General features: G+C 42.0%; 1 protein-coding gene and 1 long non-coding RNA gene across 4 annotated transcripts in view; one reads left to right on the top strand and one right to left on the bottom strand.

The window, feature by feature from the left end:
- The window catches only part of EXOC3L1 (exocyst complex component 3 like 1), a 270,326-nt gene that overhangs the window by 204,457 nt on the left and 53,128 nt on the right, over window positions 1-12,741 (top strand). For all 3 annotated transcript variants that reach the window (XM_069653979.1, XM_069653995.1, XM_069653987.1), the window contains exons 7-8: window positions 9,007-9,107; window positions 12,436-12,546. In XM_069653979.1, coding sequence (XP_069510080.1) covers window positions 9,007-9,107; window positions 12,436-12,546 — 212 coding nt within the window. The remainder of the gene's footprint in view (window positions 1-9,006; window positions 9,108-12,435; window positions 12,547-12,741) is intronic.
- The window catches only part of LOC138582587 (uncharacterized), a 190,377-nt gene that overhangs the window by 7,474 nt on the left and 170,162 nt on the right, over window positions 1-12,741 (bottom strand). The window lies entirely within an intron of this gene.

Here is a 12,741-nt window from a genome sequence, read left to right on the forward strand (position 1 = left end):
CTGGTATCCGGTACAGGCTACTACCTGAAATTGTTGGCCCAGATTAGGCCTTTTCTTAGCAGATCCAACTGTGCGGCAATTTCAAGAGCAGTTATTGGGGCCCGCATTGACTGCTGCTCCAGCCTTCTTCAGGGCATTGGAAAAGGGGAACTGGCAAGACTCCAGGTCATTCGAAATAACGCAGTGAGAGTGGTGGAGGGTCTCAAATGATCAGACCATGTTTCTGCTGCCAGACAAGGTCTCCACTGGCTTCCAGTGGAAAAGAGAGTGATCTTTCGGACACACTGTATTACACATCAATGCCTCCACAGAAATGTCCCCAGATATCTCGCTCAGAAAGTGGTCCAGTTGCCAGAGAGAAGAGTCCTGAGATCAAACAACTTGAATATTCTGCTCATCCCCAAGGCAAGACTGGCCATGGTTGCACAGAACTCCTTCGCCAACACAGCCCCCAGGCTATGGAATGATCTTCTGCCTGACCTGAGGGCTCATAGCAGCTTTCTGAAATTCAAACAGGCACTTAAGACACTCCTTTTCTGCTAGATTTCTTGCTCACACTTGCCCTGCCTTTTGTCCTGATTTGTTATTTCTTATCTGTCTGTCCATGGGCTCTTATGCCTACTGGCTTTGTCGATGTGCATTACAAATAAAATAAAAAAATAAATGTAAGCCACAATCTAGTTGTTGCGAGCGCATATTGGACAGCAGGACATTTAAATTGAAAAGCCAGCAGACAGGAATGAGATGACCGGAGTGGTCGAGTCCTCTCGGTGCTGAACGAGAGACTGCTGGGAGAATGCGAGGTCCGTGGAGTCAACTGGCTCAGGAGAGAAACTGAAGGAGGCAGACTGCAGAGATTGGTACATTGCGGGAACGCCAAAGAAGGAAGGATGCCCTACTGGCGTGCAGCTCTACCGAAGAGCAGTATCTGCGCTGTTGGAGCCCAGGGGAGCACGGAATAGGCAACCAAAAGCAGCAGGAAGGTCAGGAACCATCAAGCAGAGGAGGCGAGCCCGAAAGAAGGAAGCAGAACACCAAACAGCTGCTGCAGGTTCACCACGGGAAAAGCCATTCCCGGTACAGCAAACAGGTGAGTCCACCCGAGGGAAGAGGGAACATTGGTGCATTTCAGCAACAGGACCAAAAGCAAACAGAAGTAAATCAAGCAAATGTGAAGGAACTTGAAGTGCCATATTTCTTAAAAAACAGAGCAAAATAAGTATAAGAAGTTTGAAAGTGTGCACAAAGCGCATATGAGAAAGCCCTGGCAGGAGAACATTCCTAGGCATTTCAAATCATAAGTGTTTTGTATAAGAGAACAAGTGTTTGCATTTTTAAAAAAAAGGCCTGGCAGGAGAATATACCAGGCACACCCAAGATGCAGAAGTGTTTGCATATGAGAGAATCCCGGCAGGAGAGTATACTGGGTAAAAACAAATTGGGCAATCTATAAAATAAACTACATGAGAGAAACCTGATAAGGATACACCAGAAAGCAACCCAAGAGTGTGATTGAGACCTATCAAGGAGTAAGAAGAAACCTGGCAGGAGGGTACACCAGGTAGCCTATCAAGAATCAGACTGTCAGCCAAGCTACTTTGTATGTTAATTATATTACAATCTAAAGGAACTTGAGATACCAGCATAAAGCTGAGTGAAGAGAAATCCAGGGGAAGTGAACCACTCTCTGGAACTGTGAACTTTATCCTCCTGGAACGTTTGCATTGGAGTTAAGCATTTTCCTTTCCGAACATGTGTATACCTTCTAAGGCCAAAGACATTTCCATTTTTTCCTTATAGTTGATTTTTTAGAATGTGAGGGTCAGAATAGTACTTTGGACACAGGACAGTTTGCTTTGGACATCCTGACAAATGACCAACCCATTATATTTGATTCAGGTAGGGAGAATACCTCTTAGAGCAGGGACAGATAGGTATTTTCCACACCCATCTTTATTAAATAAAAGTCCATGGCCACAACCATGAATCACCTCTGTCTGAGTTTCATTCCTGACCATTCACATCACCTTACATTGAATTGCTGCAGGGGTACTATATATCTAATTTTCTTTTCCTTAGTAATGTTTTGTTACCTTTTTGATGTTTCCAGGATAGGCTGATGGCAGCAGATCTTTTCTGGGTACCCGCGAACACTTTTCTTTTACAGCATAATACATTTTGCGTACCATATACTCAGATTGGAAGACCTGGATAGCAGACGAACGCTGCCTGCATCATTGTATCCAGAGTTTTTTTCAAACTGCATTACAGAGAGAAGGTAATGAACTCATTATACATCATCTTTTTTCTCAGATTATTTACTGCAAGGACTCCCAGTGGACATTAGCCTATTTCAGCATTTCTAGAAGTAGCATTCAGAATAAAATCTGCTTTAAGCCAGAAACTCCAATTACACAAGATAAATCAAGTTTTTCTGTACTGTTGTAAATAACCCACAAAAAGGAACATGAGGACTAGCTTCAACAGATAGAGAGGTAAGTCGTAAGACAGACCATTGATCCAAAAGGTTTTGACCCTTTTTACTTGTGACATACAAAATAATATCAAGGACTTACGTTCACTAGAACACTGTCTTATTTTCATTTCGATGTCCTAGTACTTCCAAAATCCTCCTAAGAGCCACTTTCAGTGGTGAAACACGTCAACGTGTACAGTTATTAAGCAATAGAGATCCTAAACAATATCAGATACCAATTAGATGTTTTTATGAAAACAAATGAGAGGACTATATATACATCATATGACACATCAAACTAAATGAATGATTGGAAACAAGGACAATGTACAAGGAATTCAAGGAACAACTCTTCAGAGTAAAATTTTGAGTGAACCTTTTAAAGCAATCAATGTGATTTATTGCCCCAAGAACAAAAGGAAAACAACAATAAAAGCAAGTTTGCCAGGCGCTAAGGGCCTCATTACGAGTTTGGCAGTGTGGAAAAAAGTGGAGGTAACTCTGTTACCTTCATTTTTCCCACCTTCAAGTTTGGCTTAATTACCACCAGCGGAATTGCTGAACCGTAATTCTGCCGATTTTTGGGGGTAAAGTGGAGGAGCTACCTCCAGCTTCATGGTAATTCCACCAAAAATCCCCAGTGGAGTCCTATGGACTCCATGAAATGGGTATTTACACTGCCTACCACCACTCGTAATCCTGTGGTAAATCCACAGGATCAAGTGGCGGTAATGGTGATGGTAATTCTGTTTAGCGTATTCTGGTGGATTTACTGCCAGAATACCGCAAAACATGTAATGAGGTCATACGTCTCCCAAACATTGTATTATTTTCAGTGCATTCACCCTGTTGGGCAGACACAATATAATTTTGTGTAGAGACAAGTGAAAAGACCACCCTAAGAAGATTGTTCTATGTGTGTTTAACTGTACTATTATACCATCCCAATATCTCCTGAAGTCTGCCTTGCTGCGTGGTCCACATTTGCCTTAATAGAGTTTGATTAGACCCAAGTGTCAATTACCCTGTTCACTGACTAGGGTGGCCTCTTAGAACCGTCCCACGGGGCGTTTCTGAAAATCCATCTTAACAGAACAAGCGAAAAGACCACCCTAAGAAGATTGATTTTTATTTAGTGTCACAGGATAACAAACATCTGCTGTCAAGTTCTTCCAATACAAATGTCTTAACAGTTATCCATTGGCTGCATAATTAATACCTTTATGATAGCATCAAGACAACAAATCTTGAATATCAACCAAGATGCCAACAGAATTTGGATCTAGCGATGCAGAATCTGAGAAATTATTCCCAAAACATAGACATACGCTGAATGAACCATCAGCAAGTCCATCATCACCATCACCAACTCTCAAAAAATAGTTTGAGAAACTAGAGACCTCTCCAAAAAAGAATTGCCAAAATGGTGGGAGAACAACACACTAAAGACGTACCTTTCAGTAGGGAGAATCTGCATTTCCGAACTTTTGAGGAGGACGACACAATAGCCCTCAATGATTGGGACAAATATTAATCCGAACATCCCAAGAGATGATGGAAAGCCTAATCCACCAATCTGAAAAGGTACATGAACTAACAGTGGAAGTAATCAGACAAACCAAAGAAGAAATAATAGCTATAAACCCACCGGAAATCACATACAAGAATCAGCACATTCTGGATGACATACTGCAGAAATGTACGACAGAACTTAAGCTTAAGAAATAGAAAAAATTAATTAGAGATTAAATTGATTATAAAAAGAAAAAGATTTTCACCTTCCAAAAAAAGCATGACTTAAAATGTCTGAAAACAACCAATACTCACAATACATAATAAGAACCTACCATTCCACACCGCTGTCTTCGGAAATAGAATCAGCCAGTGAAACAGACAGTAGTGACACAGAACAAGAAAGGCACTTTCTAAAAAATCAATCAGCCCTAAAAGACACAATGCAGGAACCAGACAGTCCTTTTGTAGTGGAATTAAGAAGGAACAAGCAAATCACTAGATTAACCAACACATCAACAAGCAATTGCAAATCAGTGAACAAATCAACCAAAAGTCTAAATACATTAACCACCATGTTTCACAACACAAAAGAGGGAAGAGTTAAAGACAAAGGAAACACAGGAAAAAAACACTACAGGAATCATGACCAGATCACGGAAAAACAATGATCAATACAGCAGGAAGATTTAGTCTTCAACCTATCAAGTATCATTCCATCTAAACATCTAATTTCAGCTTTAAACAACGGTCTCACTTTCAGTCCCGTGAACAACTATGACTGCTTTCAATTAAACAAGAGTTTGACTGGAGAGAAGATCCTCAAGAGCCAATATCTAAAATACAGATCAACGTAGCCAAAAATACCGCAACATTATTTAATCTAGAAGGGGTAGAAGATGAATACACCTTGGAGCAATACACTGAAGAACAGAAAAACAACACTGACGTTGTTGAAGAAAGCAACATTAGACCCAAATCTAAATTAATTCCAAACTTACCACATGACAATGGTATAACCCTCTTAAACAAAGCTGTAATGGAGGATTTAAGACAGATCCATCTCAACAATGAGAAACACAAAACCAAAAACAATCTCTCCTATCATGAAAAAAGGCACTTGATGAATTATAGCAGAATCAAGACATAATAGTAAAAGCAGCTGACAACGGAGGCAAAATAGTCCCCATGAACAGAGAAGGAATTCAAGGAACAACTCTTAACAGTACAATTTTGAGTGGACCTTGTAAAGCCACCAATTTGATTTATTGACCCAAGAACAAAAGAAAAACAAACATTTCAAAATAAAGTCTATCAGGTTCTAGGTCTCCCAAGCATTGTATTTTTGTCAGTACCATATACACAGAATGGCCTTGCCAAATGGTTTTCACCCTTTGCTTTGGTCATCTTATTTCTTGGCCTTCTTCCTGCTCTTGCAGGTCCAGAAATGCCATACATGGCAATCACGTTTGCAGTCTCCAGCTTGGATATCCCAGACAAAGCTGAGATATGTGCATCCTGGCCGGTTATGGGGAATAGGATTGTCATGTCCCAATCCACATTCCAGCCAGGTGATGTCTGTTGCTTGGCAGATGTGGGGCAAGAGGCTGTCCATGATCGGACAGCCCATGCTCGTTTGAATGGTGCAGATCTTTACCATTGGTTGGATGGGATAAAAAGAGGAATCCTGCAGCCATTCCTGTGATCATCAACTGAGCCAAGACCATGAGGAAGAGGACACTGTGCTGAAGATCCCTAAACTGCCACTGAGGATTACCAGCTTTCCCAAGCCAAGTGCTGGTAAAGCCCTTCCTCTAGTGCAACAATCCAAGAAGGCCTCCATAGGTGCTGGCGGAACCAACCAGTTTGGACCCCTGCACGAGAAGCTTGCAACCAGAACCCATCAGAAGTGTCTTGGGACTTCCCTGTGGCCTGTCCAGCTTCACACAAGGCCTTTCTGATGCATCACACACTGCCCTCAGTTGGCATGTTGGGCTCTGCAAGTCGACCATTCCTCCTGATGTAGCCGCTCTTCTGCATGAAGAATGGTCTTACTTTAGTGGAGTCTTCATCGCTACAATCCTTGCTTGCTGCTCCCTGATTGGGAGGAACGTTACTCCTGCCCATCTCAGTCATGTCTTGGGGGACTCCTATCATTGTGGGACCTTCCAGTGGCTGCTGTAATGAGGTCCTTGGGCCATCTTGCTGGAAGAACTTCAGAACCATCCAACGGAGAGCAGAATCATGGTCTAGTGAGACCAAATCCTGAAAACAATCCCAGACACTTTACCCACGTACCCTGTACCTCTGCAATAGGACCAATGACAGAAGTAAGTGGCCCCAGCAATTCTGATTATGGCAGAGGTGGTCACTCAGGAAATTGTAGTTTAGGGTGCAACCTTGCATACCTGCTTTCACACCCTCCTCCTACTATAGGGTTCACTGGGTGTAAGGGCCACTCCCTAATTATCCCTTGTGTGGCCGTGATCAGTGGAGGTTTGGCCAAGGATTCCCCCCAGGGCAACCCCTCGTGTGGTGGGATTGGGAGAGTACTCCAAACACTGGTTTACTTACTTTCAACTCCTATAGTGCTTTACATCTGGAACTGAACTCATCTGTTGGCTTTGCCTAAGCTTGTTCAGGGCAACATTTAAGATTCCCAACTCCCTATACAGGTACATTGACTCTTTTACAGGCACTAGGCCTCCTTACCTCATAGGTAAGGACTGCTTAAGTCATAGGGAGCATTAGGTTGATAAGACACAATATATGGTTTAGTATTTTATTTCATTCTTTTATCTTTACTGCTCAAAGTTTCACCTGCTTCAATTATTTTTACATGCTTTTACTGTTTTAAGTGTCAAATGTAGGTGTTCTCACTTTGCGATCACCAGCTGTGCGTATCTATTTATAGAGTGTTTTCGTGATACATACTTACGTTTACATACTTTCGTTTTTCTTTAGCTGCTTAGAGTTAAAGGCCTAATAACATAGCATTTATGCTCCTGAATTGTACTCCTGAATTGCTTGACCTATTTTGTTGTTCTATGTGTGTTTAACTGTACTATTATACCATCCCAATATCTCCTGAAGTCTGCCTTGCTGCGTGGTCCACACTTGCCTTAATCGAGTTTGATTAGACCCAAGTGTCAATTACCCTGTTCACTGACTAGGGTGGCCTCTCAGAACCGTCCCACGGGGCGTTTCTGAAAATCCATTTTAACAGAACTCATAGTTTCACAGTAACCACTTTAGGTTCCAGTGTTTCTATCAGTTCGTATAGGGTGAACTGTGACTTACTTATGCCCAGTATTGTCTTTCTAATCTTTCGTGTTGTCTGTTGGACCTCTGGGCCTGTCTCCCATTGTGTCTTTTCCATTTCCCACCCTTCTTTCCAAGAACTATATAGGTCTAGTATTTTCCTGTTATGTTAGTCCCGTTATAGTGTGTTTCACTGAGAGAGGTAGAAACTAGGACCTATCCCTAATTTTGTGTTTTTACAGTTAATGTTGCTGCCATATGTTTACTAGTACTTATTTGACAGTGTCCAGTTTACCTTAATTCAATACTAAATTTAAGTATGTATATTTAACAGTATATTATGTGTGTGTTGTTGTTTACTGTATGTGTATGGGACTACTTGTAGTGTGGTGCAATCCCAGCCCCTCCTAAGAGTAAAGCCTGACTGCTCTGCTACATTACACATTGCAAGAATGTTGGTCTAACATGGTGAACACTCTGGTCCCCCCTAAGGATTGGTTTCTTCACATCCCTCACCAAAGGGGTGTGGGAAAACCTAGCACCCATCCAAACACAGTCGACATCAGAAAGCAGAAATGTGATGCGTGGTAGACTATGGTAAATGGTGTCGCTGGTTAGCTAGTACAGAGCTGTGTAAGGAAGAGGGGAAAAAGAAAGGGGGGAGTGGGAAAGGAGGCAGGCAATTTTTACTTGTGCATGATGAATAAGTGAGTCTTAAGAGGTCTTCAGAAAGAAATCAGGCTTTCTTATCCCCCAAAGCCTGAAACACAGAGCATTCCATCATTCTGCAGCTTGAAAGGCAAACATGTGGCCCACCTGATATGCTAAGAGTCTGAGTAGGGAAGGCTTCCATTGGGTTTCATCATGGAGTCCTGTATGTGTTTATGCCCCTTGGCATGATGACTTTGTGATAAACATGGTCCTGCGGTTTGATGTTAAGTGCCTGGCCGCTTTTTTTTGGATGGTTTGGTAGTTTGTCAATCAAGCAGACTTCAAAGGGATATCCTTAGAAAGCTAATACTTTATTGGCTCCGTATGCACAGTCTGTCATAGGACCCATAACGCGAGATTGTACAAAACGTCTTGTAAGCGCTTTTTGTACTAGCATGTAAGGTTTGCCTATGTTTTAAATAAAGTTAAAAAAAAGAAAGCTAACACTTGTCAAATGATGATATCCTTGTTAGACTATGACATGTTTGGATTTGATAGTCTCAAGTATGCATTTAGACTCTTCTAAGAGCAATTCCTGAATCACCAGATCCTAAAAACTCGCAAATCAAAATATGATCTTTCCTAATAAAGGATAGCAGACTAATGTTAAGACATTGTAGAACCCTTCTTCATGCATTGTTTAACTATCTGAAAAAGATAGCCATGTCACCCTGGAAGCTTGCAAAAGAAAACGTGTGAAATAAAGGTATCATCTTTCCAGGATCGCTTCCTACTCATTTGCTTTCTTTGAAAAGTGCCCTTTTCATCTGGCTAACACCATACTCCTCCTTGTAAAATGTCGGTTAGAGAAGGCCAGGTTTTATTATGCCGCTCATTTCACAAATTTTGGAACTGCACTCTGGGGGCTGGAATAATACTTTGATATACATATTCTCCTCTCAGCTTGCAATTCCTGGGTGGCAATGTCAAGAAGATTATTACAACATTCATAGTGTGGTGGGAAAATAGTCTGTGATAAGCTAAAATGCTGCATGGCATCTTTTGGATATCCAAGTTCAATTATGTCTCCCCCTCCTCGCTCACAGATCCTGGACGAAAATGTTAGAGTGGCCGCCATTATTTCAGACTCTCTGCGGCAAAAGATGGTCTCGATGGCAGTGCAAGAGTTTGAATCCTTTCTGAGCAGGTACATCAATCAGTTACCCATGCAGCTCCAGCTTCCTGGGCCATTGCTCCATCTTTCTCCGGCTCTTGCTTGCTTTATTGCCCTTACCTTCTCTGCCCCTCTCTTGCTTCACCATCCTTCTAGCTCTTCAATTCTGTCTTGCTTTATCATTTGAATAGTATTGTCTGTTCTTTCATGTGATGCTTCCCTGTCTTACCTTAAATTACCTTTCATTCCTGCCCGCTTACTTGTTGCTGCTACCACCCTCTGATTCTCCTTTCATGATACCTAGTTCCTCGTGACACATTTCCCTGTGTTTGAAACTGCACTACACCTATCCTCCCCTCTGTGAGCTTCACTATCCCAGAAGCACCTCCTTCTTTTTGAAATGACCACGTTATGTCCCTCCCCCAAGGCACACTCCTACTGTTATTAAAAGAAATATGGGTACGTTTTATTAAACACATGCATGGGGAGGATGCGGCTATGCCTTAATCGCTTTCTTGTATTATTTTGTTTTATACTTTGTCTGTCCTGGGATACTCTGTCTCGAAACCCAGAACTGGTATTTCTCCAGTCTATTTCTGCTTTCTTACTGTCAGGAAAACCCCATAGATAGATCAGGTGTAGCTCACAACTGCCCTGATTACACTACTTTCCATGTTTGAATTCTGACTTTCAGCCCAGCTCCAACTTCTTAAACCTTGTAGGTGTTTTTCTGGATGCATACCTTTCCTGTTGACTATGGTATCCAGGTCATCCCACCCAGTCTATATACTCTTACCATTAGGGCATCCTCTTTGAATTATGCGACAAGGGTGCTGGTCTGCAGGCAGGCTGCAACAGAGGGCCCATTACCCAGACTCTCTGTCTCAAATTCCTATAAGGCGGAACTCAAGATCGAATTGTTTTTTATTGTGGTTACTTTTATAGTAAGGACACAATTCCAAGGTGGGTGACTGTGCGTATTTTTACATCATTACAGGGGAATACATTAGACCAATAGGTAGTGTCAATGTGGGTGGGGAACACTCAGCATCTCTTTCACAAAACAGTGCAGTGAGTGACGGCTGGGATCTGGGTGGGGACCGAAAACTAGACACCAATGTCAGAGTAAAGATGGGGAAGCAAGGAAGAACCATTGCTCTTAGTACTTGGACTGAGACAGTCTTGCAAGGTCACCTAGTCAAATAAATAATCAACTATTGTGAGTGAGCTGGCAGCTTGCTGTCATCACGAGACATAGAGGGAGCAGATGTGTTTTTAGTAATTTTTTAAAACTGTAGGCTTGTGCAAGTCTGATCGAGAGAGGGACGTCGTTCCACAGTCTTGAGTCATAGAAAGAGGTAGGATTGCCACTCTTGCCCTCCAATCTTACATGCCCTTTTCTCCTACTGTTTACCATCTCTTCGTACTTCCACAACGTTTGGTACGTAAGATGTCACTAAATTACATTTTACTCCCTCACAATTGCCCAAAATCATCTAAGGCAAACTTCAGACGTTCTAGCTAACATCACGTGGACTTTAGAACTTCCGGTTTTTCTTTCTACCTTTTACAAATATGGGCCTACAAATGGAAGAATGCTAAGGGCTAGTGCTAAAGTCAGGACTGGACGAAATGTCAACAACCAACATTGAGTATGTGACCGTAATACCCCCCAGTTTCACTGCTGTCCAATGTATGCGTATTTTGAGGTGTGTTATCTGTATTTATTTTACAATGAGGTTTGCTCAGGAAAGCATATGTGCAGAAATATCTATTTGGTTCAATGGTTGGAGCCAGGCCCCTCTCTGGTGGTCTAACATCCAAGGGCTATTTAAGCCACCATTCAATTCAATCATTCCGGTACATTTTCAACACATCTCTCTTCTTCCTTTTCTATTCAAATTCCTAAAGTGTGCTGCCTAATTATAGGTATCTTCCCACTTAAATTCACATTCACTTCTACCTTCTCTTCTATCTACTTTCAGTACCCGCTCACTCTACTGAAACCCCTCCTCTCTAGGTCACCAACCCTCTTCTTTCTGCACGTCACTCTAAGCAATCTTCCATACTCATTCTTCTAGACCTGTCTGTGGCATTCAACACTATTAATCATTCTCTCCTTCTGCCTTCACTCTCTTCTCTCTGGTGTTCTGGTTTAGTCCGTACATGGTTTAATTCTTACTTGTGGGACCGCTCCTACCTGATTTCCTGGACTTGTTCTACTTCCTCCCTCAGCCGCTTGCACCATGGAGTCCCTCAAGGTTCAGGTCTTGGCCCTCTCCTTTTCTCTTCTCTGATGTACCATTGGGTTATCTGATCTAATTTCTTCTTTCAATCTATCCTACTGCTTCTATGCTTATGACACTCAGATCTTCTTCTCTTTTTCATCTATCTCTGATCCTCTCCATTTTACGGTCTCTAGCTGCCTCTCTGCTATCCAATCATGGATGACCTTCCACTTTCCGTATATCAACTCGACTAAAACCAAGTCTTTTTTTTCCCCACTAATACTCGACCACCCTCTCTTCCTCCACCGTCTTTGCTTTTTCCCCTAACTTACCTTTTCAACTTCTGGTAAAAATGTAGGTATCATCTTCAAACCCTCACTTTACTTCTCTTCTAACATGTCTAACCCTGCTCAGATCTCTTGTTTCCATCTTTATAATATCTGTAATGCTCACCCCTTTTTATCTTTTTCTGCTACTAGACTTCTCGTTGTTTAACTAATTCTTTCTCGTATCGACTGTTGTTCTGCTCTGTTGGACTTCCTCGCTCCCATTCCACACCACTTTGTTCTATTTATAACACTGCTATTCCACTTGTATTCTTTCTCTTCCCGCCCATGTCTACTATCCCATCTCTTCTGTCCATTTCTTTTCTTTCTTTTAACTCCTCTGTCATATTTTACTTTCTTGTCAATGTGTTTAAGTGTTTCCATGGTCTCACTCCTTCCTATCTTTCTTCTCTTATTTCAATATACACCCATTCTGCACTTAGGCTCACAATCCCAATTGCTCCATGCTGTTCCTTCTCCTCCTTGTGCTTCTTGTTTCCACTCTTTTTCACTTCTTGCACCCAAACTTTAGAACTCCCTCCCTCTAGCTAACCACTGTACTCACACTTTGCATCTCACCCGCACTCGCCTCAAAGTCCATCTTCTCTCTTCAATCTTTAACTGATTTCCTCTGTTCTTTTTTGTATTTTTCTTGTTCTTATCATTACATACTGTTTGTACGGTTATATTTAAATTGTACAGCTCTTTAGCAAAAGTGCTTTATAACTTCAAGAACATGCAAATCCAAATACAAGGGCAATGATTCTGATGTGAAGGTTCTCCTTTTCTCCGATTTACCTTTTGCAGATTGCGAGATGCCTTGGTGGAGTATGGGAAGGAGCATGACCGAGACCCATCCACGAGCAAGCATTACATCCCTTATCTACTCACAACAGTCAACAACTGTCTCCAACTGAGGTGTGTTACCTTGTGAAGCCCGGCAGCAGGGAAAGACTGCATGGGCTAAGTAGGATGAGAGTGCAGACTTACCACTATCCAATTACAGGCAGTTACTGCAAGGTTTACAGATAAAGACAGGCCATGTGGACTAAGTGCAGGTTGGGCAGATATGACTATAGAATATATAAGGCTTAGACCTAGGAGACTGGGGGG

This window comes from Ambystoma mexicanum, chromosome 1p (genome assembly GCF_040938575.1).
Source record: "Ambystoma mexicanum isolate Mex_15411 chromosome 1p, UKY_AmexF1_1, whole genome shotgun sequence".
NCBI classification, from domain to species: domain Eukaryota; kingdom Metazoa; phylum Chordata; class Amphibia; order Caudata; family Ambystomatidae; genus Ambystoma; species Ambystoma mexicanum.